This window comes from Mobula hypostoma, chromosome 7 (assembly GCF_963921235.1).
Source record: "Mobula hypostoma chromosome 7, sMobHyp1.1, whole genome shotgun sequence".
Lineage (NCBI taxonomy): Eukaryota > Metazoa > Chordata > Chondrichthyes > Myliobatiformes > Myliobatidae > Mobula > Mobula hypostoma.
The window spans coordinates 15,909,534-15,935,233 of NC_086103.1; the positions used below are offsets into that span (position 1 = coordinate 15,909,534).

The 25,700-nt window shown below is 49.6% G+C and overlaps 2 protein-coding genes across 4 annotated transcripts in view; both read right to left on the minus strand.

Annotated features, from left to right (window-relative positions):
• Nucleotides 1-1,210, minus strand: part of flt4 (fms related receptor tyrosine kinase 4) — a 267,177-nt gene extending 265,967 nt beyond the window's left edge. Inside the window, exon 1 of one of the 3 annotated variants that reach the window (XM_063053080.1) lies at nt 1,074-1,210. In XM_063053080.1, coding sequence (XP_062909150.1) covers nt 1,074-1,131 — 58 coding nt within the window. In that variant the 5' untranslated portion in view covers nt 1,132-1,210. The remainder of the gene's footprint in view (nt 1-1,073) is intronic. The other 2 variants (XM_063053081.1, XM_063053082.1) reach the window with 2 other exon arrangements.
• Nucleotides 1,211-7,933: 6,723 nt separating this feature from the next.
• Nucleotides 7,934-23,399, minus strand: LOC134349162 (zinc-binding protein A33-like). Its single transcript, XM_063053085.1, has 6 exons — nt 23,107-23,399; nt 14,288-14,383; nt 13,455-13,688; nt 12,457-12,476; nt 9,905-10,014; nt 7,934-9,252 (listed from the first exon to the last, which is right to left on the minus strand). Exons 1-6 carry the CDS (start codon nt 23,356-23,358, stop codon nt 8,708-8,710), a joined length of 1,257 nt encoding a protein of 418 aa, XP_062909155.1. The 5' UTR covers nt 23,359-23,399; the 3' UTR covers nt 7,934-8,707.
• Between the last annotated feature and the right edge of the window lie 2,301 nt (nt 23,400-25,700).

Here is a 25,700-nt window from a genome sequence, read left to right on the forward strand (position 1 = left end):
GGGTGGACTGGAGTGTCAGGGAATAGGAGGGAGAAGGATCAAAGTAGAGGACAAGGGAAAGGTGAGGGGTAGGTGGAAGGAGGAGAGGGGGAGAGAGAGGTTGAGGAGGGGAGGGAGAGAGATGTGAGGGGACAGGGAAGAAGGGAGTAGAGAGGAAAGGGGAAGAGTGGAAAGAGAGTTGGGGAGCAGGTGGGAAGGAGGGGTAGAGATGATGAGAGAGAGAGAGAGAAAGAGAAGGGGAGAGAGGGAGAGGAGGAGAAGGGAGGAGAGAGGGGAGAGGGAGAGGGGAAATGGGAGAGGGGAGAGGAGGAGAGGGAGAGAGAGATGGGGAGAAGGGGAGATGGGAGAGAGGGAGGGGAGAAAGAGGGAGGGATGGAAAGAGGGGGAGAGGAGGGGTAGGGAGAGGGGAAGATGGGGAGGGGGAGAGGGAGAGACGGGGAGGGGGAGCGGAGGGGGAGAAGGGAGGAAGGAAGAGAGGGTGAGAGGGGGCGAAGGGAGGAGGGGAGGGGAAGAAGGGAAGAGTGGGAATGGGGAGATGGAAGGATTAGAAGGTGTAGATAGGGGCAGGTGAACGGAGTGGGGAGGAGCGACAGTCACCCCCCTAGCTTGAGGCGATAACTGACTCCCCACAACTCCATTCCCTACCCCTGAAGAGTGCGACCCTCCGTTAGGGCTCCGGACACTCCGATAAGGGACGGTCCGGGACAGGGACATCGGATCCCGGACTGACCGCGGCCGCGCCGATCTCCGGCCGTCTCTGCGGACACCTGAAGCCAAGAGCCGCAGCTCCCCCAACCAAGGAGAAAGATGGGTCCCAGCTCACCCCGCACCCGGACCGGCCTCCGACCGTCCGGTCAGCCGCCCTCACTCACCCCGCCCGGAGTAGGGGCAGGTCCGGAGGGCTCGCCCCCTCGACGGGACCAGAGGCAGCCCGCTCAGGAGATGTCCCGGGAGAGGACCCCCACCTCTCGTCCTCTGGGCGCGGGTGAGGAGCGATGTACCAATTTCCGAAAACATCTCCCGGCGGAGACAGCTGGAACTGGGACCCCCTTCTCCCGAAACCCTTCCCTCACCTGGTCCGCTCAGGGCGCCGAGCCAGATCCACAGCGGGAACCCCGGGGGTCTCTTCATTTCTGGGCTAGGATTGACCACGGGTCTCGGCCGGAGAGTCCTGCGAATCGTCCGCTCTTGGCTTCAGGTGTCCGCTGTGACAACGAGAGGCCGTGTGCAGGAAACGCGCGTGTAACCACTGGCCCCCGAATGGGATGCGCTTCCTTCCCTTTCTCCCCTCTCTCCCTCTCCCTCCCTCTCTCGCCACTTCCCACCCAGAACAGGAACAGAACTCTGTTCCTGGATTCAAGATAGTTTAATGTCATTTTCCAGGAAGGAGAACCAAATAATTGTTACTCTGCGTCCGACGCAGTACAAAAAAAACCACAAAGCATAAAGAACAGAATACTAATAAAAACAGCATATATATAAACACGCGGTGGTTGTCCTGACGGGAAACCTGCGCGGGAGTTTGTGAAGGGGATTACACTGTCGCACTGTCCAGTCTCTCAGCCTCCGCAGTCCGCTGCGGCACTAACAAGTGTCACAAACCGGGGTACCTTACATACAGAGACTGATTGTGTGTCGGTCAGCGACGCCGGACTGACGGTAAATATACGGTCGCGGTGGTGTTGGTCAGCCTTGCTGTTTGGGGAGATTTACCGTGTTTGTTGGCCGTAGCTCGGGGGATAATCTCTGCAAGTTCCATCAAATCATCCGCGGCCCTGCCAGTGAAGTACTGTATCCCAAATAAACGATCTTTCTTGATATTGATTGTGTGTTTTTTTATTATTGTGCTCATTATCGTATTGTGTGTCTTTGCGCTGTATCGGGCCCGGAGCAACAATTATTTTGTTCTCCTTCACGCTCCAGTACTGGTAACGACATCAAACACTCTGGAATCTCAGATCCGGGTTTTAAACTTACCGGTGTTTAACAAGATGATGGCGGCGCTGAATTCCACCCAATGATATATCTCCGTGCGATATATATTATGATCACGAGACATGGGAGCAGAATTAGGCCATTTGGCCCATCGGGTCTGCCCCACCATTCCATCTCTGCTGCTTATTCTTCCTCTCAACCCCATTCACCTGCCTTCTCCCTGTGACCTTTGACACCCTGACGAATCAGGAACCTGTCAACCTCTGCTTTAAATATACTCAATGACTTGGCCTCCACAGCCGTCTGTGGCGGGGAATTACACAGATTCACCACTCTGGCTAAAAGAAAATTCCTCCTCATCACTGCCCCAAGTGGACATCCCTCTATTCTGAGTGTGTGTCCTCTGACCCTGGACTCCCCCACTATTGGGGGACATCCTCTCCACATCCACCTTATTGAGGCCTTTCAATATTTTGTAGGTTTCAATGAGATCCCCCCCCTTTCTTTAAACTTCAGTGACTACAGAACCCAGTGCATTAAGGCACAGTACAGGTCCTTAGGCCCATGATGTTGTGCCAACTTTATAACCTATTCTCTGTCTGAACATCCTGATAACCAATTCTCTGGCAAGGTCTCCTATGAAGGTCCAAACTGAAAACGTGTCCCCATTACAAACCCACAGGACGAGTGACCAGGGGAACTCGACAGCTCGAGCAGCAGGTGTGGAGTGAAAAGCGACATTCATCACCGAGGGCCCTCACTGTCCAGGACTTGCCTTCTTCTCGCTGCTACCATTGGGGAGGAGGTACAGGAGCATGAAGACTCACACTCAGTGTTTCAGGAACAGCTTCTTCCTCTCCGCCAACGGATTTCTGAATGGACAATGAATCCCCGTGAGAGCGTGGGTTTCCCGCCGCAGTCTAAAGACGTATCATTTCGGAAGGTAATTGGTGATTGTAAATTGTCCTGTGATTATTCTAGGGGGTTGCTGGACGGTGTGGTTCGAAGGGCTGCAAGGGCAATGTATCTCTAAACAAAATAAAGAGATACAAGTAACCGGTCCTTCAGGCCCAAGCCGCCTGTGCCGTGACCAGTTATTCTCCATCGAGTCCCCTTTCAGTGTCACATCATATTGAAAAGAAAAATGAGCCCTCGAAAATGCACCATAGGGTCCCACAGACAATGTGTGCCTGTCTGGTCACCGACCTGCAGGAAAGATAGCAATAAGATTGAAAGAGTGCAGAGAAAATTTACCAGGACGTTGCCAGGACTTGGGGACCTGAGTTATAGGGAAGGGTTGAACAGGTTGGGGCTTGTTCCCGAGATCATAGATTATGGGAGATTTGATAGAGGTTCAAAACAACAAGGGGTATAGATAGGGTGAGTGCAAGCAGGCTTTTTGCACTGAGGTTGGGTGAGACTAGAACTAGAGGTTATAGGTTAGGGATGAAAGGTGAAATGTTAAAAGGGGACATGAGGGGGAACATCTTCACTCAGAGGGTGGTGAGAGTATGGAACGAGCTGCCAGTGGAAGTGGTAGATACAGGTTCCATTTCAACATTGAAGAGAAATTTGGATCGGTACATGGATAGCGGGGTGTGGAGGGTTATGGTCCGGGTGCAGTTCAATGAGACTAGGCAGATTAATAGCCCGGTACAAACTAGGTGAGCTGAGGGTTTGTTTCTGTGCTACGTGTTCTGTTACTATGAATATACAGATTGGTAGATTGGGTTACCATTGTCACATTTACTGAGGTAGTGAAAAAATACCATCCACATATTAAAACTTGTATTGGAGTAGAACAAGGTAAAACAATAAAAGAATGCAGAATAAAGTGTCACAGTTACAGAGAAAGTGCAGTGCGTGCAGGCAGGCACAAGATCATAATGAGGTAATATTGGTAGATTAATAGTTTGGCATGGACTAGTTAGGTGGTTTCTGTGCTGTGTGACTAAAGTAGTTTGTGAGGTCAAGGGTCTGATTGCTCGTGCCCGAGAGCTGGTACAATAGTCTCATTACTATTGAGTGGGGTAGAGGAGGGAATGTCTGGGGTGGGTGGGGTTGTTGGCTACTGTGGTGGGGCAGTGAGAAGTGTGGAAGTCTGTGGGGGGGAGGCTGATCTCTGTGAAGTACTGAGCTGTGCCCACAACCCTTCAAGATTCCGGATTGTTTAAGGTCATTTCCAGTACACAGTGTAACAGAGAACAACATAGTTGTTACTCTGCATCTAATAATACCGCACAAAAAACAAACACACACACTCAAAACATAAATATATAAGAAAGCTAAATATACATACATACATACACACACACACATATATACATATGTACATACACATATACACACACACATAATGTACATACACACATATATACACACACATACATAATGTACATACACATATATACATAGTGTGGGCACATGGCCAGGTGGTGAAGGCGTTCGACTAGCAACCTGAAGGTTGTGAGTTCGAGCCCCAGCCGAGGCAATGTGTTGTGTCCTTGAGCAAGGCACTTAACCACACAGTGCTCTGCGACGACACCGGTGCCAAGCTGTGTGGGTCCTAATGTCCTTCCCTTGGACAACACTGGTGTTGTGGAGAGGGGAGACTTGCAGCATGGGCAACTGCTGGTCTTCCACACAACCTTGCCCAGGCCTGTGCCCTGGAGAGTGAAAACTTTCCAGGCGCAGATCCATGGTCTCGCAAGACTAACGGATGCCTTTACTTTATATATACATATACACACACACACACACATATATATAAATAAAACAAAACATATCTACATGGACATTGATTGCATATCCAAATGACACTAGGTGCAGGAGTATCTGTACTGAGGTGACTCTGAAATGAAATGATAAAGTAGTGCTGGTGGGGTGGGTTGTGTGCAGAGCATTACTGCTGGAGGAAACAGTCTGGTGGTCCTGGCGTGGATGCTATGTAGCCTCCTCCCCGTTGGGAGTAGGGAAAAAAGAACAATTTCCCTGCAGTTCCTTGCAATCATGGGCAGAACTGTTGCGTATGCAGCCATGATGAATCTGGATAAGCTGGTTTGCTTTAGTACCATTGGCTGAGGGATGAAAACTACCCCAGGCGAGTGATAAAGACTACCTGAGGGTGAAGGATGAAGACTATCTAACGTGAGGGATGAGGATTACCCCAGGATGAAGGACGAAGGCATTGATTGAGGGACGAAGACTATCCCAGGGTGAGGGACAAAGGTGTTGATTAAAGCATGAAGACAACCCCAGGGTGAAGGATGAAGGTGTTGATTGAGGGATGAAGACTATCTCAGGGTGAGGTGACGAAATCTCCACACGTCGTTGATTTGTGATATTTTGCTATCATTGAAACCGACCCTGAACCTGCAGATACACACCACCACACGCAGACTTGCTCCCCTTGGTGACAACAACAGCCAGGGAGCTGGGATTCCAGTCAGCAGCACAGGAGTGCCCCGAAACTTGTCTGAGCCCCTCTCGCCGGAAAGGGGAACTTGCCCCACAGCCGCTGCCTAACCTGCTGAATAGTCCCAGCATTCCCGATTTTTAAAAATTCCCAGATTTTCAACAGCCGCAGTTTCTGGTGTCAATATCTATTCTGGTGCAAACTGATGCAATCACAAGGAAGATATGCCAGTGGCTCTAATTCATTAGGAGTTTGAGGGGATTTGTTAAATTCTATAAATGTACCTTGGAGAGCATTCTAAAGTTCAAAGTAAATTTGTTATCAATATATATCACCACATAGAACCCTGAGATCTATTTTATTGCCAGTGCTCATAGTAAACACTAAGAAATTTAAAAAACAAGTAAAATAATAAAAATTAGATGAACGATAAACATTGAGAACACAAGATGAAGGGTCATGGAAAGTGAATCCATAGGTTGTGGGAACAGTTCAGTTTTGGGGTGAGTGAAGTTATCTCCTCTGGTTCAAAAACTTGATGGTTGAGGGGTAATAATTGTTCCTGAACCTGGCGGTGTGGGTCCTGAGGCTCCTGTACCTCCTTCCTGATGGTGGCAGTGAGACGAGAGCGTGGCCTGGGTGCTGGGGGTCCCTGATGATGGATGCTGCTTTCCTGTGACAATGCTCTGTGTAGATGTGCTCAGTGGTGGGGAGGCTTTACCTGTGGTCCAGCACATTTTGTTGGTTTCTCCACTCGAAAGCATTGGTGTTTCCATGCTGGCTGGCTGGCTGCATCACCATCTGATACGGTGACTCCAGGGCACCAGGCTGAAAAGAGCTGCAAACTCGGCCCGCTCCCATCATGGGCACTCGCCTCCCCACCACCGAGGACATCCTCACGAGGCGATGCCTCAAGGCGGTGGTATCCTCACCTTTCAGGCTTGATATGGCAACGGTGGCCACGAGAACCTGCAGAGGGTTGTGGACAGAGCTCAGCACATCACAGAAACTGTCTGTGGTGTATCAATAAAAATCGGTGAGGGCCAATGGGGACAAAACAACTTCCTTTAGGCTCCTGTGGGAGCAGAGGCATTGGTGAGCTTTCTTGGCTATGGATTGGACCAGGACAGACCATCGTTGAATGTTAACCTGAAGTTCTGAACTTCAATACTGTCGATGTAGACAGAGCATGTGCTCTTTCATTTTGTTAACATGGAGGCAAAGGTCATTACCTCGTTCCTGTACTCGCTGTTGTTAAAGATACAATGGGTGCATCATCTGCGAACTCGTAACTGGAGTTGGAGCAGAATCCGGCTGAGCAGTCGTGAGTGCACAGAGAATGGAGTTGGCACCGCTGTCGCTGCCTGTCCTTACCCACGTGGTGGGGGTGTTGCCACCTGCCCTTACCCACGTGGTGGGGGTGTTGCCGCCTGCCCTTACCCACGTGGTGGGGACGTTGCTGCCTGCCCTTACCCACCTCGTGGGGGTGTTGCCGCCTGCCCTTACCCACATCGTGGGGGTGTTGCCACCTGCCCTTATCCACGTGGTGGGGGTGTTGCCGCCTGCCCTTACCCACGTGGTGGGGGTTTTGTCGCCTGCCCTTACCCACGTGGTGGGGGTGTTGCCACCTGCCCTTACCCACCTCGTGGGGGTGTTGCTGCCTGCCCTTACCCACCTCGTGGGGGTGTTGTCGCCTGCCCTTACCCACCTCGTGGGGGTGTTGTCGCCTGCCTTTACCCACCTCGTGGGGGTGTTGCTGCCTGCCCTTACCCACCTCGTGGGGGTGTTGTCGCCTGCCCTTACCCACCTCGTGGGGGTGTTGTCGCCTGCCTTTACCCACCTCGTGGGGGTGTTGTCGCCTGCCCTTACCCACCTCGTGGGGGTGTTGTCGCCTGCCTTTACCCACCTCGTGGGGGTGTTGTCGCCTGCCTTTACCCATATCAGTCAGTAGGTTAGGAGGTGAAGGATCCAGTTGCAGAAGGAGGTATTAATTCTCATGGTCCCAAGGTTGGTGATGAGTTCACTTGGAAATATTGTATTGAAGGCAGAGCTGTGTCAATAAACGACAATGTAATGTAGATGTCTTTTACTGTCTAGAGGGCCAGGGACCTGCTTTGGCCCAGAGGTCAATTTGCAGTGAGTTGAAGTGGTCTGCAAGGCTGGAATTAATATGTGCAATGACCAGCCTCTCAAAGCACTTCAGGATGGTAGAAGTTAGAACCACAAGGCACCTTACCCTGCTTTTCTCAAGTACTGCTCTTCTTAAAGTTGGTGAAAGCAGGGAGGGGGGTTATAAATATCAACAAATATCCCACTAGCTGATCCACACAGGATCTAAGGACACAGCCAGGGACACTATCTGGGCTCAATGCTTTCCAGAGTCATTACCCTCTGGTTAAAGAAATTACGCTTCTGTTCAAAATGGACATCCTTCAATGGTTGTGCCCTCTGGTCCTAGACACCCCCACGAAGAAACATCCTCTCTACATCTGTTATCCAGGCCTTTCAATGAGATCCCCCCCCTCATTCTTCCAAAAAACAAAGGAAGTCAACTATTGAAAAATAAATTAGTCACAGTTGCATTGGATTAATTTGACTTTTAATAATATATTTTGAGCTTGAAGCAACAATCAGTTCTTCATTTGAAATTCTTGCCTTCAGTGGGCACTGCTGCCCTCTGCTGGCGTCACAGACATGGTGCAGAGCCGACAGACAGGAGTCACAGTAACACCACCAGCAAACGGGCGGTCCTACACACAGAGGGCCGATTGGCCTCCAAACTGGCAAGAGATTTCTCCTGCTTAAGGTGCAAAGTAATCAAAAATCCAGCATTTGCTTTGTTACAGATTGAAGGTGGCAAAAATCACAGATTAGAGCATAAAATAGAATAAAATGTATAATTTGAAATGTCGGGATTCTGATAAACTGAAGGATATGGTCTCGGGGATCCCCCATCTGGCTGCTGCCCCATTCCAGGCTCATCGACCTGGTCACTGTATCTGTGCCTTGTTCACCTCACCCCCTCCACACTGGGACACGTGTGCTAAAGAGTTGGGGGGGGGAGTTGTGGGACATCCACAGGGAGGGGAGAGCTGAGGGGAATTGGCACCAGTGGTATGGGGAAGGAAGGGAGGGGAGGGGTGGGGGAGAAGAGCTGAAGAGAGTTGCAGTGGTTTTGGGGGTGGGGTGGCGATTTAGCAGCACTGGTAGGGGCGAGAGAGGGAGGAACCGGAGAGCTGAGGAGAGTTGGAAGTGAGTGGGGTAGGGAAAGGGGAGGAGATCAGGGTGGTGTTAATGGAGAACGGGATCTGCCCCACCACCCCATCAGGCCAGGGCAGGGCGGGTAACCTTCTGCCACTAGAGGTTGGAATGGAGGAGTTGGAGGGGCTCGGAGTTGAGACCCCCCTCACTGAAGCAGGTGCTGAAGAAGGGGATGACCTTCTGCGTGAAGTTCTGACGGAACGTCAGCATGTGGGACATGTCGTCAGCGTTGTAGAAAGAAAGGCAGCCATCTTCGTAGTCCAGGAACAGCCCGATCCTCCTCGGCTTCTTCGGGATGGGCAATCGCCTCCAGGGTAAGGTGCCCGCCCAGAACTGGTCGCCGTCCCTCAGGCGGAGCGTCCAGTAGCCATTGGCCGGATTTGCCTTGACCACCGACTTGCGGTCGACAGACTCGTTGGCCACCCCCAGGTCCCACTTGGTCTTCCCGCCAACACCCACCTCCCAGTAATGTCTCCCGGAGGTGAAGCCCTGGGCCGCCAGCACGTTGACGCACTTATCAAAGCGCTCGGGATTGTTGGGCACCTCGCGCTGCTCGCCGACCTCCCACACGCTGGTCAGGTCATCTGAGAGCACCAGGCTTGGGTGTGCTGTGGCAGGGTCGAAGGTCAACTGAGCAGGGGCTGAAATTAAACAGAGAGAAGGGTTGAAGAGTGAAGAGAAGGTTAGATCCATCTATACATATCCAGGTGGTGGGACAGAGCAGTCAGGGGGGCAACAGGAGACCAGAAACAGACCACCTAAGGAGGTATGCTTTGTGAATGCACCCCGTTATGGAGGGAGCTTCACTCTGCGTCTGACCCCGGGAGTATGTGATAGGATGGTGTGTGATAGGATTGTGTGGAAGGAACTTCATTCAATGTCTGACCCCGGGAGTGTGTGATGGGACATTATGGAGGAGGTTTCACTCTGTGTCAGACCTTGGGAGTGTGTGATGGGACAGTGTAGAGGGAGATTCACTCTGTGTCTGACCCCGGGAGTGTGTGATGGGACAGTGTGGAGGGAGTTTCACTCTGTGTCTGACCCTGGAAGTGTGTGATGGGACAGTGTGGAGGGAGGTTCACTCTGTGTCTGACCCCGATGGGACGACGTGGAGGGAGGTTCACTCTGTGTCTGACCCCAGGAGTGTGCGGACGGTGCAATTCTGTACTTGGAGGTGAGAAGAGTCCAGTGAGGGAGTGACCAGCACCAAAGTTTGGGAGAAAGTTCTACCATCTACTGGACTTCACTGAAAAAGCAGAACCCCCCACCACCTTCCCCAACCCCACAACTTACCCGGCTCCAGGGCCCGGTGTAGTTTCTTCCAAATGATGTGCTCGAGGGGTCCGGTGTAGCGGGTAGCGCACAAACTGTCACTCACGTCAGGCTCACTCCCAACCTGCACACTGTTCCAGAGCAGACAGTGTTAGTGGGGCAGGGAGGGCTCGAAAGGGGTAGACAGGGTAGGGGTGTGAATCACTAAACTGGTAACTCTGTTTATCACTGTCACACGTACTGAGATACAGTGAGAAGCTTGTCTTGCAGACTGTTCACACAGATCAGACCATTACACGGTGCATTGAGGTACAGCAAGGGAAAACAATAACAGAATGCAGCATAAAGTGTTACAGCTATAGAGAAAGTGCAGTGCAGGCAGATAATAAGATGCAAGGTCATAACAAGGTAGATTTTGAGGTCAAGGGTCCATCTTATGGTACTGGAGAACTGTTCAATTGTCTGAATACAGTGGTGTAGACGCTGTCCTTGGGCCTGGTGGGACATGCTTTCGGGCTTTTGTGTGTTCTGCCCAATGGGAGAAGGAAGAAGAGAAAATGTCTGGGGTGGGTGGGGTCTATGATTATGATGGCTGCTTTACTGAGACAGTGAGAAGTGTAGGCAGAGACCATGGGGAGGGGAGACTAGTTTCTGTAAGTCCATACAATTCCAGACTCTGACCAAGCTGCTAGCAGAAGTACCTGAGGCAGATACATTTGCAACATTTAAAATTACTTGGACCAGTACATGGGCAGCAAAGGGTTAGATCAGGGGTCCCCTAACTGGGGTCCATGGACCCCTCCGTCAGTGGTATTGGTCCATGGCATAAAAAAGGTTGGGAACCCCTGGTTTAGAGGGACGTGCCAAATGCTGGCAAGTGGGACTGACTTGGATGAGAATCATGCTCACGTAGACCAGTTGGGCCACAAGGCCTGTTTCTGTGCTATCTCACTCCAACATGATGGCTGTTGGGAAGTAGATGCTCTTGAACCTGCTGGTGTGGGATTTCAGGTTTCTGGAATTCAAAGATTTTTGCTGAGATTACAGCTTTTTTTTTGTGTGTGATGGTGCTTCTGCTAGTGAGAGACACAGATATGGGAAAATCTAAACACACAGACATCCGTGGCGAATTTGACAAATCATGGACTGATGCCTGAAACACAATGGATCATGGGGGTATGGTCTGATATCTCCTCTTCTCATTGTTACCATCAGGGAGGTGGTACGGGAGCCCAAAGACACACACTCAACAATTCAGGAACAACTTCTTCTCCTGCACCATCAGATTTCTGAATGGAGACTGAACCCATGAACACTCCCTCACTATTCCCTCCGAAATCAGATTTCCGAATGGAAGATTACCTTGAACACTACCTCAGTATTCCTTTTGTTTGCAATATTTGTTGTTTTAATTTACAATAAGTTTATATCTCTGCACTGTACTTTTCCGCAAAATAACAAATTTCACTTCAAACAAGTCAATGATCAGAAACACACAAAAAGGGTACAGTCTCAGAATAGAGGGACATGCTTTTACAATGGAGACGAGGAGATATTTCTGTAGCCAGAGAGTGGTGATTCTGTGGAATTTGTTGCCACAGGCAGCTGTGGGGGCCAAATCTTCATGTATATTTAAGGCAGAGGTCGATAGGTACTTGATCGGTCAGGGCACGAAGGGATACGGGGAGAAGACAGGAGATTGGGGCTGAGCGGGAAATTGGATCAGCCATGATGAAATGGTGGTGCAAACTCGATGGGACAAATGGCCTAATTCATGCGGGTAATCCAGAGCAGCGCACGCAAAATGCCGGATGAACTCAGCAGGTCAGGCAGCATCTGCGGAAAGGAATAAACAGCTGACGCTTGGGGCTCTGACACTTCATCATGACACGGCCCAAGATGTTGACTGTACGCCTCCATAGATGCTGCCTGATCTGCAGAGTTCCTCCAGGAAACTGTGTGCAGTGAAAGCACGATCGAAGTAACTTGATCATCAAAGTACATATATGTCACCATATACAGAATGTACATCCCTGAGGTTCATTTTCTTGCGGGCATTCAGTCAGTACAAAGAAACACAATGGAATCAATGAAAGACTGCACTCAATAGGACGGACAAACGACCAATGCGTAAAAGACAATAAATTGTAAACACAAAATTATAATAATAAATAAATATCGAGAACATGAGATGATGAGTCCTTGAAAGTGAGTCCGTAGGTTGTGGGAAGAGTTCATGATGGGATGAGTGAAGTTATCCCCTCTAGTTCAAGAGCCTGATGGCTGAGGGGTAATAACTGTTCCTGAACCTGGTGGTGAGAGTCCTGAGGCTCCTGAATCTTCTCCCTGATGGCAGCAGTGAGAAGAGAGCATGGCCTGGGTGGAAGGTGAAGACCAGGAGCAGGTTTTCAGACAAGGAAAGTGTTTTATAGAGTTGAGTTGTTGTTTAACCAGGTGCTGTGGGTGGGGGCCTCAAGCACTGGGTGGTTGGACACAGGGTGAGGTGGGACACTGACCGTAGAGCTTTGGAGGACACGGCTGGTGGATGAGAACTGAAAGATTACATTACATACCTGGCGACCAGACCCCGGGTCTGAAAAAGAAGGAAGAGGCAGCGTTAGGGATTTTTTTTGTGGCTCCCATCCCCTCTGGATCCCCCCGTGTCTGATGAACACCAACCCTTTACATCCCCATCACCGCCCAGCTACAGTGACCTCTTGGCAGGAGTGATGGTCAAGTGGCTTACTGACCACTGTGTGAACAGAGAGGATATGGATCATAAAGAGATTAGCTTTATTCAAATCACAAGATATAGGAGCAGAATTGGGCCATTTGGGTCATCGAGTCTGCACCACCATTCCATCATGGCTGATTTATTATCCCTCTTAACCCCGTTCTCCTGCCTTCTCCCATAACCTTTGACTCCCTGACTAATCAAGAACCTATTTAAATATACCCAGCGACTTGGTCTCCACAGCCATCTATGGCAATGAATTCCACAGATTCAACACCCTTTGGCTAAAGAAATCCCTCCTCATCTCTGTCCTAAATGGACATCCCTCTGTTCTGAGGCTGTGCCCTCTGATCCTAGACTCTCCCGTTACAGGAAATATCCTCTCCACATCCACTTCATCCAGTTTTCAATATCCAGGTTTCAATGAGGCTCCCCCTCATTCTTCTAAACTCCAGTGAGTACAGGCCCAAAGTCATTGCTCATCATACATTAACCCTTTCATTCCTGGAATCATTCTCGTGAATCTCCTCTGGACCCTCTCCAATGTCAGCACATCCTTTCCTAGATAAAGGGCCCAAAATTGCTCACAATACGAGTGTGGTCCGAGCGATGCCTTATAAAGCCTCAGCATTACATCCTTGCTTTCATATTCTAGACCTCTCGAAATGAATGTGAACATTGCATCTGCCTTCCTCAGCACGGACTCAAGCTGCACGTTAACCGTTCGGGAACCCTGTACTTTGGAAATCCACAAAGGACCCGAATCTCCAGAGGAAGATGATCTTCTGACCACTTGGCCCTCCAGAGATCCACATTCAGCCCCACACCCGTCCATACCTCAACCAGCACTGTGGTCTTCAGCTGCTCCAGGCACCCATGGGTGCTGCTGATGAGATGCTGCAACTCATCCACTGCCGCCTGCAGCTGCTGGACGTGCGTGCCCACCTTGTCCAGGGCAGCATCCGTGTCCTGTTGCAGCTGCGCCAACAACGTCTCCTCCTCCCGTCGCAACGACTGGTGCATCTTCTCAAAGTCCGCCTTCACCCTGCGCTCCAGATCCGCCGACTGGGTCTGTGCACGGAGAGAAAGAGTAACCCCACACCAGAGACACCCCCCCCCCAACAAGGGCTAAAGGCGTCTCCTGAGCAAGACTCACCCCCCCAACTAAAATTAAGCTCAGGGTCTCCACGGTAGCATAGCGCCTAGCGCGAAGCTGTTACAGCTCCGTGTGCCAGAGCTTAGCGATAAATTCCAACGTCCTTCGCAAGTTTATACGTTCCTTCCCGTGTGGGGGTGGGTTTTCTCTGGGTGCTCTGGTTTCCTCGCACAGCCCACAGGCGTACTGGTCAGTAGGTTAACTGGTCTTTGTAAACTGTCCTGTGATAAGACTGGGGATAGATAAATGTATTGCTGGCGGTGTTGCTCGTTGGGCTGACGGGCGTGTTCTACGCGCCACCTCTAAATAAATTAATTAAATAAAGTCGCCCTGTCACGCACCGCGCCATGCCTCTGCCCTGTTGCTCGTTGGGCCAAAGGGCGTGTTCTACACAGCATCGCTAAGTAAATAAATTAAATTAAACTACCCTGTTGCGCACCGCGCCGCTGCTGTAGAAGGTGAATTTCCAGACACAGGGTACAACGCCAAACCTGAAGCTGGACCCATTTCGTACCTTAATCCCGGAGATCCGATCCCTGTCCCTTTTCATCATCTTCACAAACTTGTCCGCCTGCTCACGGTGATTCTTCAACACCTCGTTCAGCTGTTTCTGAAACAGAAACGGATGCTGGATTGTGGTGTAGAATTATTTCTTCAAGTTCAAGTTTGTCATCTGACTGTACATACCAACAACCGAATGAAACACTCCTCCAGCCCTCACAAAACATGCAACATGGCACGTGAAAAATATGACCACAAATATGTTAATGAAATATAATTCAAAATGCATGTTGTGTACAGCACAGTTAAACAGTAAACAGCTGGCTGTCCATGTGACGAGACCTCAGTGGTGACAGGGTATTGATTAGTCTCACAGCCTGAGGGAAGAAGCTGTTTCCCAGTCTGACAGTCCGAGTCCTGATGCTCCTGTACCCGCTCCCTGACAGTGCAGGGTCAGAGAGATTGTGAGATGGGTGGTAGGGATCCTCGACCATGCCTCGGGCCCTTTGTCTCCAGGGTCCAGTAAACGTCACAAAGATGGGGGAGGGAGACCCTGGTGATCCTCTTGCCGATTTTGACTATCTGGATGAAATACCTCTGACATCTCCCCGATACTTTCCTCCAATCACCTCAGAATTGCACCCCCCTCATATCAGCCATTTCTTGACAATAAGCCCTGTTTTGACCAATGACCTTCCTGCCACCCTGAAAGCACGTGGTTGAGTTCCACCCACACCTCCACGCACAAGACCGACACGTTCAGGTACGGAGGGCTCCCTGCACAGCATCGGGAACTCAGCCACCTCTGTCAGGGACACTCCCTCCCCGCCCAGCGTTGAGGACAGTTTCAAGAGGTGGCGTTTCAAGATGGTAAATTCAAAATTTCAAGCTCAGAGTACAAAGGTCAAAGTACGTATGTAGAACCCGAGATTCATCCCCCCGCAGGCATGGAACCTGATTTTAAAAAAACCAACACACGAACAAACAATCACGCAAACAGCAAAAGGCAAGCAAATAACACACAGATTATTAAACATCAAATTGCAGAGTTCCCAAGAGGCACAGCCACCGACTCAGTTCAGTTTAGCACCGTGCCGATGACCGCAGGCCTCAGCCGCAGAGCCAGTTCCGCACCAAAGCGCCCATCAAATCGCAAAAAAGAAAACGAGTCACCAGATACATCAACCGCAGGGTGCTCCCAAACGAGCGTTCGGCACCGAGGACATTAAACTGCGAGTCCCACAGCCACAAGGTGATCAAACTCCAGACATCGGCATCTTCCGGGGGAGAGGGGGGGGAGAGGGAGGGAGGGGGAGGGAGGGGGAGGGAGGGGGAGGGAGGGGGAGGGAGGGGGAGGGAGGGGGAGGGAGGGGGAGGGAGGGGGAGGGAGGGGGAGGGAGGGGGACCGGCTCAAACGTAGACAGATGTCGCCTGCCATCGTCAATCCCTGTTGATTTCAATCTCACCCGACGTTTTAACTGGCAGGAAGCGAGGGAGCCGACCCTGGGTTGGTGTTCCACCGTTAGGAAACGATGGCCACGCACTGTGAGTTCCCCAGCATCCACCACTAAGGACCCTCAGCATCCAGAACATGCCCTCTTCCCATTTCTACCACCAGGGAGGAGGTACGGCAGCCTGAAGACACACACTCAGTGATACAGAGACAGCTTCTTTCTGAACAGTCCACTATCTTGCTGTCTTCGCACTAATTTTTTTAAAAATAGTTTTGGTTTTCTAACTGATAGTATATTTTACGTACTGCTGAACATTTTTACGAGGCAAGGTGTGGATGGGTATAATCAAGATAACTGTGGGAATTGGTAGATTCACAAAAGATGTGAGGAGACAGTTTGTCTCCAGAGACGGAGGCAGAGATTGACAAAGGGGAGCGCGGTGTCACCAAGTGAACCAAAGGGCAGGGTGGAAGGTGGAGGCAAAGTTGATGAAGCCAACCAGCTCAGCAAATCAATGCAGGAAGAATTGGGGAGCCTTACCAGTGAAGACTTGGAACGTAGACTGTTCTACGTAGTCAATGACAAAACGGGCAAAGCCAGGGCCACAACGGGTCTCCATGGCTACCCCTCAAGTCCGGAGAGAGTGGGAGAAGAAGCCAAAGGAGAAAGTGTTGGGGGTGAGGACTAGTTCTGCCAGAGGGGGGTGGTGGTGGAGGGGAACTGGTTGGGTCTTTTGTTGAGAAAAAAAAGTTTTAAGGCCTTTTTGATGGGGAACAGAAGAGTATAGGGAGTAAGCACGTAATGCAAAAAGAGCAGCTGTACAAAGCAATACATGATAATATAGAAAATAGAAAAATCAATTAAACTACATACATGTATATTAAAATAGTGCAAAAACAGGAATATATACTTAAAACCGTGAGGTGGTGTTCATGGGTTCACTGTCCATTCAGAAATCTGATGAGAGTGGAAGGAAGCTGTTCTTGAAATATTGAGTGTGTGCCTTCAGGCTCCTGTACCTTCTCCTTGACGGTGACAATGAGAAGAGGGCACGTCCTGGGTGATGGGGTCATACGTAATGGATGCTGCCCTCTCGAGGCATCCATCCCCTTTTGAAGATTTTCTCGATGGTAAGGAGGCGACAGGAGCTGTGCCTCGGGATATCATGGGGGCTTTCTGAACATGATCCAGCCAACACAGCAACAGGGAGAACTAAGAAATGATAGCAGATCAGGGTTGTAACATTCTGTGCTCAAGTACAATTTTACTTGAACTCTCTCACGACAGTGGGGAGGTCAGAATCTGAACCACAGCTTGGCCAGACAGCAGCAGGCTGGCAACCTATACTCAAAGAAATGGTAGGACTAGTTTCACGTGAAACCCCTTTTCACCAGGCATCTCCAGAAACACGGCTGGTTAGCCCCTCACTAACAAGCCAATGGACTCAGCGGTGAGAAAAGCACCCTTCTCAAACTCCGTGTGTCTGGGGTCGATGCGACTTGGGTCCCACCAGACTGGGAGAGCCGAGATGTTTCAATTACCTGCACCCCAATCTGAGTGAATACGTGTAAATGCTGCCCAGGAATAATGGATTGTACACTGCACACAATTATAGAAAGGTGTATTTATAAATATTAACTTAAACAAATTGTGTAAAGAACAAGGGGAAAAAAGGAAAAGGGGCCCATTAAAATTAAAACAGTCAAATGTGTACAAAGGTGGAGCTCAGATCTTCCAAAAGCTGGAGGTGTCCTTGTACTCACTGAGGCAACTCCTATTCACCAACCACCGATAGTTTTCCATCTTGGACTCCATTGAATCCTGCATTCCACTTGGATCGGATCCCACCTCCGGTTCTCAAAACCTTCTCTCTCCATTTCCGGGCGAAAAGGCCCTCGACCCCTTCAGCGTCCATCACAAAACCTCTCCCCTCCCCCCACCCCTCGAGAACCTTCTCCCAATTCCACCATCCTGACTGGCTGACCGACATTCCTAAGCTGAACATTGCAGCCCCTCATCTTTAAGGGTAACCCAACCACCAGCAGAACAGACTGCTTCAACAGAAAGCCGTTAACTGAAATACCCAACGGTATTAGCTTAACCAGGGCATTACACACAAGAACATGAATAACATCAAGATTGTAAACAGCCAATCTCAAGAAACCCAGCATATACATCAACTGACTGAATTTAATCTTCCATTACTTTCATCACATCAGCAAGACCAAGAAATTGACTTCAGGAAGGGGGAAGTCAAGGGAAACACCGGTCTTCATTGAGGGATCTGCAGTTTCAGGTTCCTGCCTGTCCACACCTCTGAAGATCTGTCCTAGGCCCGACACACTGAAGCCATCCCAAAGAAAGCATGACAGCAGCTACACTACATTTCATTACAAGTCTGAGGAGAATTACATTTCATTACAAGTCTGAGAATTACATTTCATTACAGTTTGAGGAAAATTGGTATGTCACCAAAGATTCTCACAAATTTCTACAGAGGAACTGTGGAGAGCATTCTGGTACGGAGGGGCCACTGCGCAGGACTGAGAAAGGCTGCGGAGGGTTGTACAATCTGCCAGCTGCGTCCTGGGCACTAGTGTCCCAGCGTCCAGGACAGTGCCACCCGCCAGGAGCTAAACTCCAAATAGCGTCACTCTCAGGATCTCACCAGCCTCTCTACCATGGAGGTGTTGGTCCTTGGTTAAGATTATCAAGCGGTAATGAGAATATTGAGATTATCAGCATAACACTGTCACAGCACCGGCTCTATTCCTGCTGTTGTCTGTAATTTTGTACGCTCTCCCTGTGAGTGTGTGCATTTCTTCTCAGTGCTCCAGTTTGAAAAGATAAACAGGTTAGGGTTGGTGAGTTGTGGACGTGCTTTGTTGGCACTCTAAGCGTGGTGAGACGAGCGGGCTGCCCCCAGCACATCCTCGGACTGTGTTGGCCGTTGACACAAACAATGCATCTCACCGTATGCTTCGATGTACATGTGACAAACCAAGCTAATCTTTATCCCAATGGCCAATCACAAAAACATACCCAGAGGCAATGAGTGTACAGAACCACAACCCACAGCCACACTGAGACAGACCCCGGCAAAGTCGGGCTGACTTGAGAGGAATATTGACCCCAGGACCAAGGAAAATATTGCAGATGTTCAAATGCAGGACAAATAAAACCACACACTTCCACTCAATGTCCTTGCAAGAAGTAATTTGAAACATTTATCCTGAACTTTTCACAAAAAGTGGTTTACAACCCCAGTGAAAGAGCCACGGCCACCGTGGACACCGGGTGCTGAACGTACAAATAGCCGCACCCCAAAGATCAGATTTCAAAGTAAACTTATTAAAGAACATTTACGCCACCACATACAATCCTGAGATTCATTTTCTTGTGGGCATTCACAGTAACTACAAGAAACACAATGAAATCAATGAAAGACCACACACAACAGGACGGACAGACCATAAGACATAGGAACCATTCAGCCCATCAAGTCTGCTCTGCCATTCCATCTCGGCTGACCCCGGGTACACCTGCCTTCTCACCATATCCTTTGATGTATGGACCACAGTCCACCACAGTCTGTGGCAGAGCATCCTACAGATTCACTAAAAAAAAAAATTCCTCCTTACCTCTGTTCTGAAAGGTCACCCCTCAATTTTGAGGTTGTGCCCTCTAGTTCTGGATACTCCCACCAAAGGGAACATCCTCTCCGCGTCCACCCTATCCAGTCCTTTCAACATTTGGTTATTATCACTGAGGTCCCCTCATATTCTGCCAAGAACATCCTGCCAAGCACACTGATCCCCTTTGTCAGGAAAGATGTCATTCCACAAGAGTTAGAAATCCTCCTGTATATTCTCTGACTCTTCCCACCCCCCTCACTCTCTCTCACTATACACACAAGACCATAAGACATTAGGCCATTCAGCCCATCGAGTCTGCTCCACCGTTCCATCATGACTGATCCCGGATCCCACTCAACCCCATACCACCTACCCTCTCACCATATCCCTTGATGCCCCGCCCAATCAGGAATCTATCAACGTCCACTTTAAATATACCCACGGACTTGGCCTCCACTGCAGTCTGTGGCAGAGAATTCCACAGATTCACTACTCTCCGGCGAAAAAATTCTTCCTTACTCCTGTTCTAAAGGGTCACCCCTCAATTTTGAGGCTGTGGCCCTTCATTCGGGATAGCCCTCCCACCATATGAAAAATCCTCTCTGCACCCTCCCTATCTAGTTCCTTCAACATTCGGTAGGTTTCAATGATAATCTCCCTCCCCCCGCATTCTTCTAAAATCCAGAGAGTACTGTCCCAATGCTGCTAAACACTCCTCACGTTAACCCCTCCATTCCCAGAATCATCCTTGTGAACCTCCTCTGGACTCTCTCCAATGACAACACATCCTTTCTGAGATATGGGGCCCAAAACTGTTGACAATACTCCAAGTGTGGCCTGACTGGTGTCTTATAAAAGTTCAGGGTTTCGAAGGATTTCGGATTGAAATGTCGACTGTACTTTTTCCCATAGATGCTGCCTGGCCTGCTGAGCTGCTCCAGCATTTTGTGTGTGTTGCTTGGATTTCCAGCATCTGCAGATTTTCTCTTGTTTGTGGCTCAGCATTATCTCCTTGTTTTTATATTTTATTCCCCTTGAAATAAATGCCAACATTGCATTTGCCTTCTTTACCACAGACTCAACCTGTAAATTAACCTTCTGGGTGTCTTGCACAAGGACTCCTAAGTCCCTCTGCACCTCTGATGTTTGAACCTTCTCCCCATTTAGATAATAGTCCACAGTATTGTTCCTTTTACCAAATTGCATTGTCATACGTTTCCCAACACTGTATTCAATTGCCACTTTTTTGCCGATTCTTCCAATTTGTCTAAATCCTGCTGCAATCGCATTGCTTCCTCAGCACTACCTACCCCTCCACCTATCTTTGTATCATCTGCAAACTTTGCCACAAAGCCATTAATTCTATTATCTAAATCACTGACAAACAATGTGAAAAGCAGCAGTCCCAATAATCACCTCAGAGGAACACAAGTTACCGGCTAGAAAAGACCTCTTTTATTCCCACTCACTGCCTCCTGCCTGTCAGCCATTCCCCTATCCACACCAGTATCTTTCCTGTAATGCCACACGATTTTGTTAACCAACCTCATGTGAGGCACCTTATCAAATGTCTTCTGCAGATCCAAGTAAATGACATCCACTGCCTCTTTGTCCACCCTGCCTGTTAGTTCCATGAAGAACTGGAACAGATTTGTCAGGCAGGATTTCCCTTCACAGAAATCATGCTGACTTTGACTTATTTTATCGTAAGTCTCCAAGTAACCCGAAACCTCTTCCTTAATAATAGATTTCAACACTTTCCCAACACTGAGGTTGTTAACTGGCCTATAATTTCCTTTCTTTTGCCTTCCTCCCTTCTGTGCTGTGCAGTGGCATTTGCAATCTTCCAGTCCTCTGGGACCATGCCAGAATCAAGTGATTCTTGAAAGATCATGACCAATGCATCCGTTGTCTCTTCAACAACCTCTCTCAGGACTCTGGGATGTAGTTCATCTGGTCCAGGTGACTGACCCACCTTAAGACCTTTCAGTTTGCCCAGCACTTTTTCCTTTGTAATATCAATGGCACTCACTCCTGCTCCCTGACACTCTCGGACCTCTGGCACACTGCTAGTGTCTTCCACAGTGAAGACAGATGCAAAGTACCCGTTAAGTTCATCTGCGTTTTCTTTATCCCCCATTACTACCTCACCAGCATCATTTTCCAGTGGTCCAACATCAACTCTCACCTCCTTTTAACTCTTTATATAACTGAAAAAACTTTTAGTATCCTGCTTTATATCATTGACTAGTCTGCCCTAACATTTCATTTTTTCCCCTTCTTATAGCTTTTTTAGATGCCTTTTGTTGGATTTTAAATGTCCCAATCATCCAAACTCCCACTCACTTTTGCTAACTTATATGACCTTTCCTTGGCTTTTATGCAGTCCTTAACTTCCCTTGTCAGCCATGGCTGCCATTTGAAAACAGTTTCTTCTGTGGGACGTACAGTATCTATCCTGTACCTTGTGAACTATCCCAGAAACTTCAGCCATCTCTGCTCTGTTGTCATCCCTGCCAGTAACCCCCTCCAATCCATCTGGGCAAGCTCCTCTCTCATGCCTCTGTAATTCCCTTTATTCCATTGTGACACTGATACATGTGACTTGTGCTTCTCCCTCTCAAACTGCAGTGTGAATTCAATCATATTATGATCACTGCTTCCTAAGGGTTTCGTTATGTTAAGTTGACGTAATAAGATCTGGGTTATTACACAACACCTGATCTAAGAGAGCCTTTCCCCGAGTAGACTCAAGCACAAGCTGCTCTAAAAAGCCATCTCATACCATTCAACAAATACCCTCTCTTGTGATCAGACACCAACGCGATCTTCCCAATCCCCTTTCATATTGAAGTCTCCCATTACAATTGTGTCATTACCTTTATTACACGCCTTTTCCAGCTCTCTTTGCAATCTCAAATCTTGGGGGCCTATAGATGATTCCCATAATGGATTTTTTTACCCTTGCAATTTCTTAACTCTATGTACAAAGATTCAACATTCTCTGACCCTGTCACCTCTTTCTAAAGATGTTAATCCCATCTCTTACCAACAGAGCCACACCACCACCTATGCCTTCCTGCCTGTCCTTTCAGTACAAAGTATATCCTTTGATGTTAAACTCTCACGGCCGTCTTTCAGCCGCTACTCAGTGATGCCCACAACATCATACTGACCAATATGTAATTGCACCACGAGCTTGCTCACCTTATTTTGAAAGCTACGTACAGTCCTGCATCCTTCACCCTTTTGAACTTTGCCTCTGTGGTACAATTTAACTCTTTGCTCTGCCTGTATTTGTACCCAGTCATTGGCTTGTCCTTCCTTACATTCATGTTATACCCATCATCTACTTGTCACTACCTCTCACTCCTCGTCCCCTCCCCCTCCACTCCCATCCTCTCTTCCTGACCCCTCCTCTCCCCCCCGTCCCTCCTCTCCCACTCACCACCTCTTCCTCCCACTCCTCCCTCACTCCACCTCCCCTCCCTCTCATCACTCACCCCTCTCCTTCGTCAGCCTCACCCCTCACCTCTTCCACTCCTCCCCTAGCTCACTCCACTCACGCCCCAACCCTCCCACACCCCACCCTTCCCTACCCCCCGCTCCACACGTCATGCCCTCTTCCCCTCCTCCCTCTCCCCCACCACAGCTCTCTCCCCCTCTCACACACCACTCACCCTCCACACTCCTCACTCACCTCCCTCCTCACACCCTCCCTCCCTCATCACCACCCTCCCTACCTGCAGTCGGAGCCGGTAGTCCTGTGTACTCGCCCCCCTCACCCTCTCCACTACCCCAGCCACCAGGTAGTTGGGTCGGAAACTTTTGCCGCTGAACTGGCGGCGACACTGCGGACAAGAGACGGGCGGCGGCCCCTTCCAGCAGCGCACGATGCATTTCCTGCAGAAGTGGTGCATGCAGTCCAGCATCACAGGCTCCTGGAATATCTCGCAACAAATACAGCAGGTCAGCTCGTCCGCCACCGCCTCCATCGTCCCGGCCAAGAGATCGAAACGCCACTTCCGCCTTCTTCCCCCCTCGCCGTCCCGCCCCCACACCCCTTCACCAATCACCGCGCGAGATCCCCAGACTCGGCCAAATCATCTCAAAGAGCAGCCAATAGAAAGCGGGACCCGGGAGGTAGCGGGATGATTGACAGGCCGGGACAACTGATTATTGAGAAAGTTTGATTGAACTTTAGTGATCAAAAGTTCAACTTCGTCGCCAAATGCATTTAAGTGGATTTGGAGTTTGCTGCGGTGTGTTGACGTCCAATCTTCAACTATTATACAATAAAGAATTATATATAAAATAAATTTAGAGTTGTATTTACTCTGTTTGTTGTCTTTTGCACGTTGGCTGTTTGTCCTGTTGGGTGCGGTTTTTCAATAATTCTATTGCGTTTCTTTGTATTTACTGTGAATGCCCGCAGAAAAAATAAAGCCTGGTATGGTGACATATATGTACTTGGTACGTGGTAATTAATGCTAAATACCTGTGCTGAACAACTGGCTGGAGTATTCACCGAAGTCTTTAACCGTTCACTTGGGCAGTCTGAGGTACCCACCTGCTTCAATTATCCGGGAGTGGTAACCTTCATCAACGACTATCGTCTGGTAGCATTTAGATCCATGGTGATGAAGTGTTTGGAGAGGTTGATGATGAAACATCAACTCCTGCCTGAGAGGTGACTTGGATCTGATCCGATTTGCCTACCTGATGCCATCTCACTGGCTCTTCACTCAACCCTGGAACGTCTGGTCAGCAAAGATACACACATCATGATGCTCTTTATCGACTACAGCTCAGCATTCAATACCATCATCCCCTCAAAACTAATTAATAAACTCCAAGACCTTGGGCTCAACATCTCCTTGGGCAATTGGATCATAGATTTCCTCATTTGCAGACCCCAGTCAGTTCAGATTGGCAACAACATCTCCACGATGGCCATCAGCACGGGTGCATCACAGAGCTGTGTGCTTAGCCCCCTGCCTCACTCGCTTCACACCTAGGACTGTGTGGCTAAGCAGATCTCCAACGCCATATTCAAGTTTGCTGATGACACTACAGCTGTGGACCAAGTCAAAAGTGATGATGAATTTTTGAAATTTTCCATTTTTTTTTCTCCAACGGCTTTCTGAGAGGCGGGACTGCGCAGGCGTGTGACGTCGGGCAGTGCAGCGCGGCAGATTTAAAAGGAACAAAGCCTCATAGAGCGGGCAGCGTAGTTTGCGGGCGGCGGAGTGAACTGGGAGCAGAGTGAAGACTTAAGGGCTTCGGCTCAACGGGCTTAGGCGGAAGCGGGCGAGGCGAGGAAGGTTTGACATTCATTTTCTGTTGCTATTTGAGGAGAGGGGCATTATGACTGTGAGGGCAGTTTGCTGTTCTCGGTGTCGGATGTGGGAGGCCCTGGAGTCTCCAAGCCTCCCAAACGTCTACATCTGCGCCAAGTGCATCGAGATGCAGCTCCTAAGGGACCGCGTTACGGAACTGGAGCTGCAGCTCGATGACCTTCGTCTGGTCAGGGAGAGCGAGGAGGTGATAGAGAGGAGTGGAAGGCAGGTGGTCACGCCGGGGCCACGGGAGGCAGACAAGTGGGTCACGGTTAGGAGGGGGAAGGGGAAAAGTCAGGTGATGGGGAGTACCCCGGTGGCTGTGCCCCTTAACAACAGGTACTCCTGTTTGAGTACTGTTGGGGGGAACAGCTTACCCAGAGGAAGCGACAGTGGCCGTGCCTCCGGCACAGAGTCCGGCCCTGTAGCTCAGAAGGGTAGGGAAAGGAAGAGGAGGGCAGTTGTGATAGGGGACTCGATAGTAAGGGGGTCAGATAGGCGATTCTGTGGACGCAGTCCAGAGACCCGGATGGTAGTTTGCCTCCCTGGTGCTAGGGTCCGGGATATTTCTGATCGTGTCCAAGATATCCTGAAGTGGGAGGGTGAGGAGCCAGAGGTCGTGGTACATATAGGTACCAATGACATAGGTAGGAAAAGGGATGAGGTCCTGAAAGGAGAATATAGGGAGCTAGGAAGGGAGTTGAGAAAAAGGACCGCAAAGGTAGTAATCTCGGGATTACTGCCTGTGCCACGCGACAGTGAGAGTAGGAATGCGATGAGGTGGAGGATAAATGCGTGGCTGAGGGATTGGAGCAGGGGGCAGGGATTCAAGTTTTTGGATCATTGGGACCTCTTTTGGCGCATGCGTGACCTGTACAAAAAGGACGGGTTACACATGAATCCTAGGGGGACCAATATCATGACAGGGAGATTAGCAGGGGCTACTGAGGTGACTTTAAACTAGAATGGTTGGGGGGTGGGAATCAAATTAAAGAGGC

Bases quoted from the DNA above. Each gene is read 5' to 3' on its own strand.
- LOC134349162 (XM_063053085.1), bottom strand. From the start codon at position 23,358: ATGGAGGCGGTGGCGGACGAGCTGACCTGCTGTATTTGTTGCGAGATA. The intron at 10,015-12,456 runs GTATGTAATGTA...GCTCTGGAACAG, and splicing joins ACCCGGGGTCTGGTCGCCAG to TGTGCAGGTTGGGAGTGAGC. The intron at 9,253-9,904 runs GTAAGTTGTGGG...GTTTAATTTCAG, and splicing joins ACACCGGGCCCTGGAGCCGG to CCCCTGCTCAGTTGACCTTC.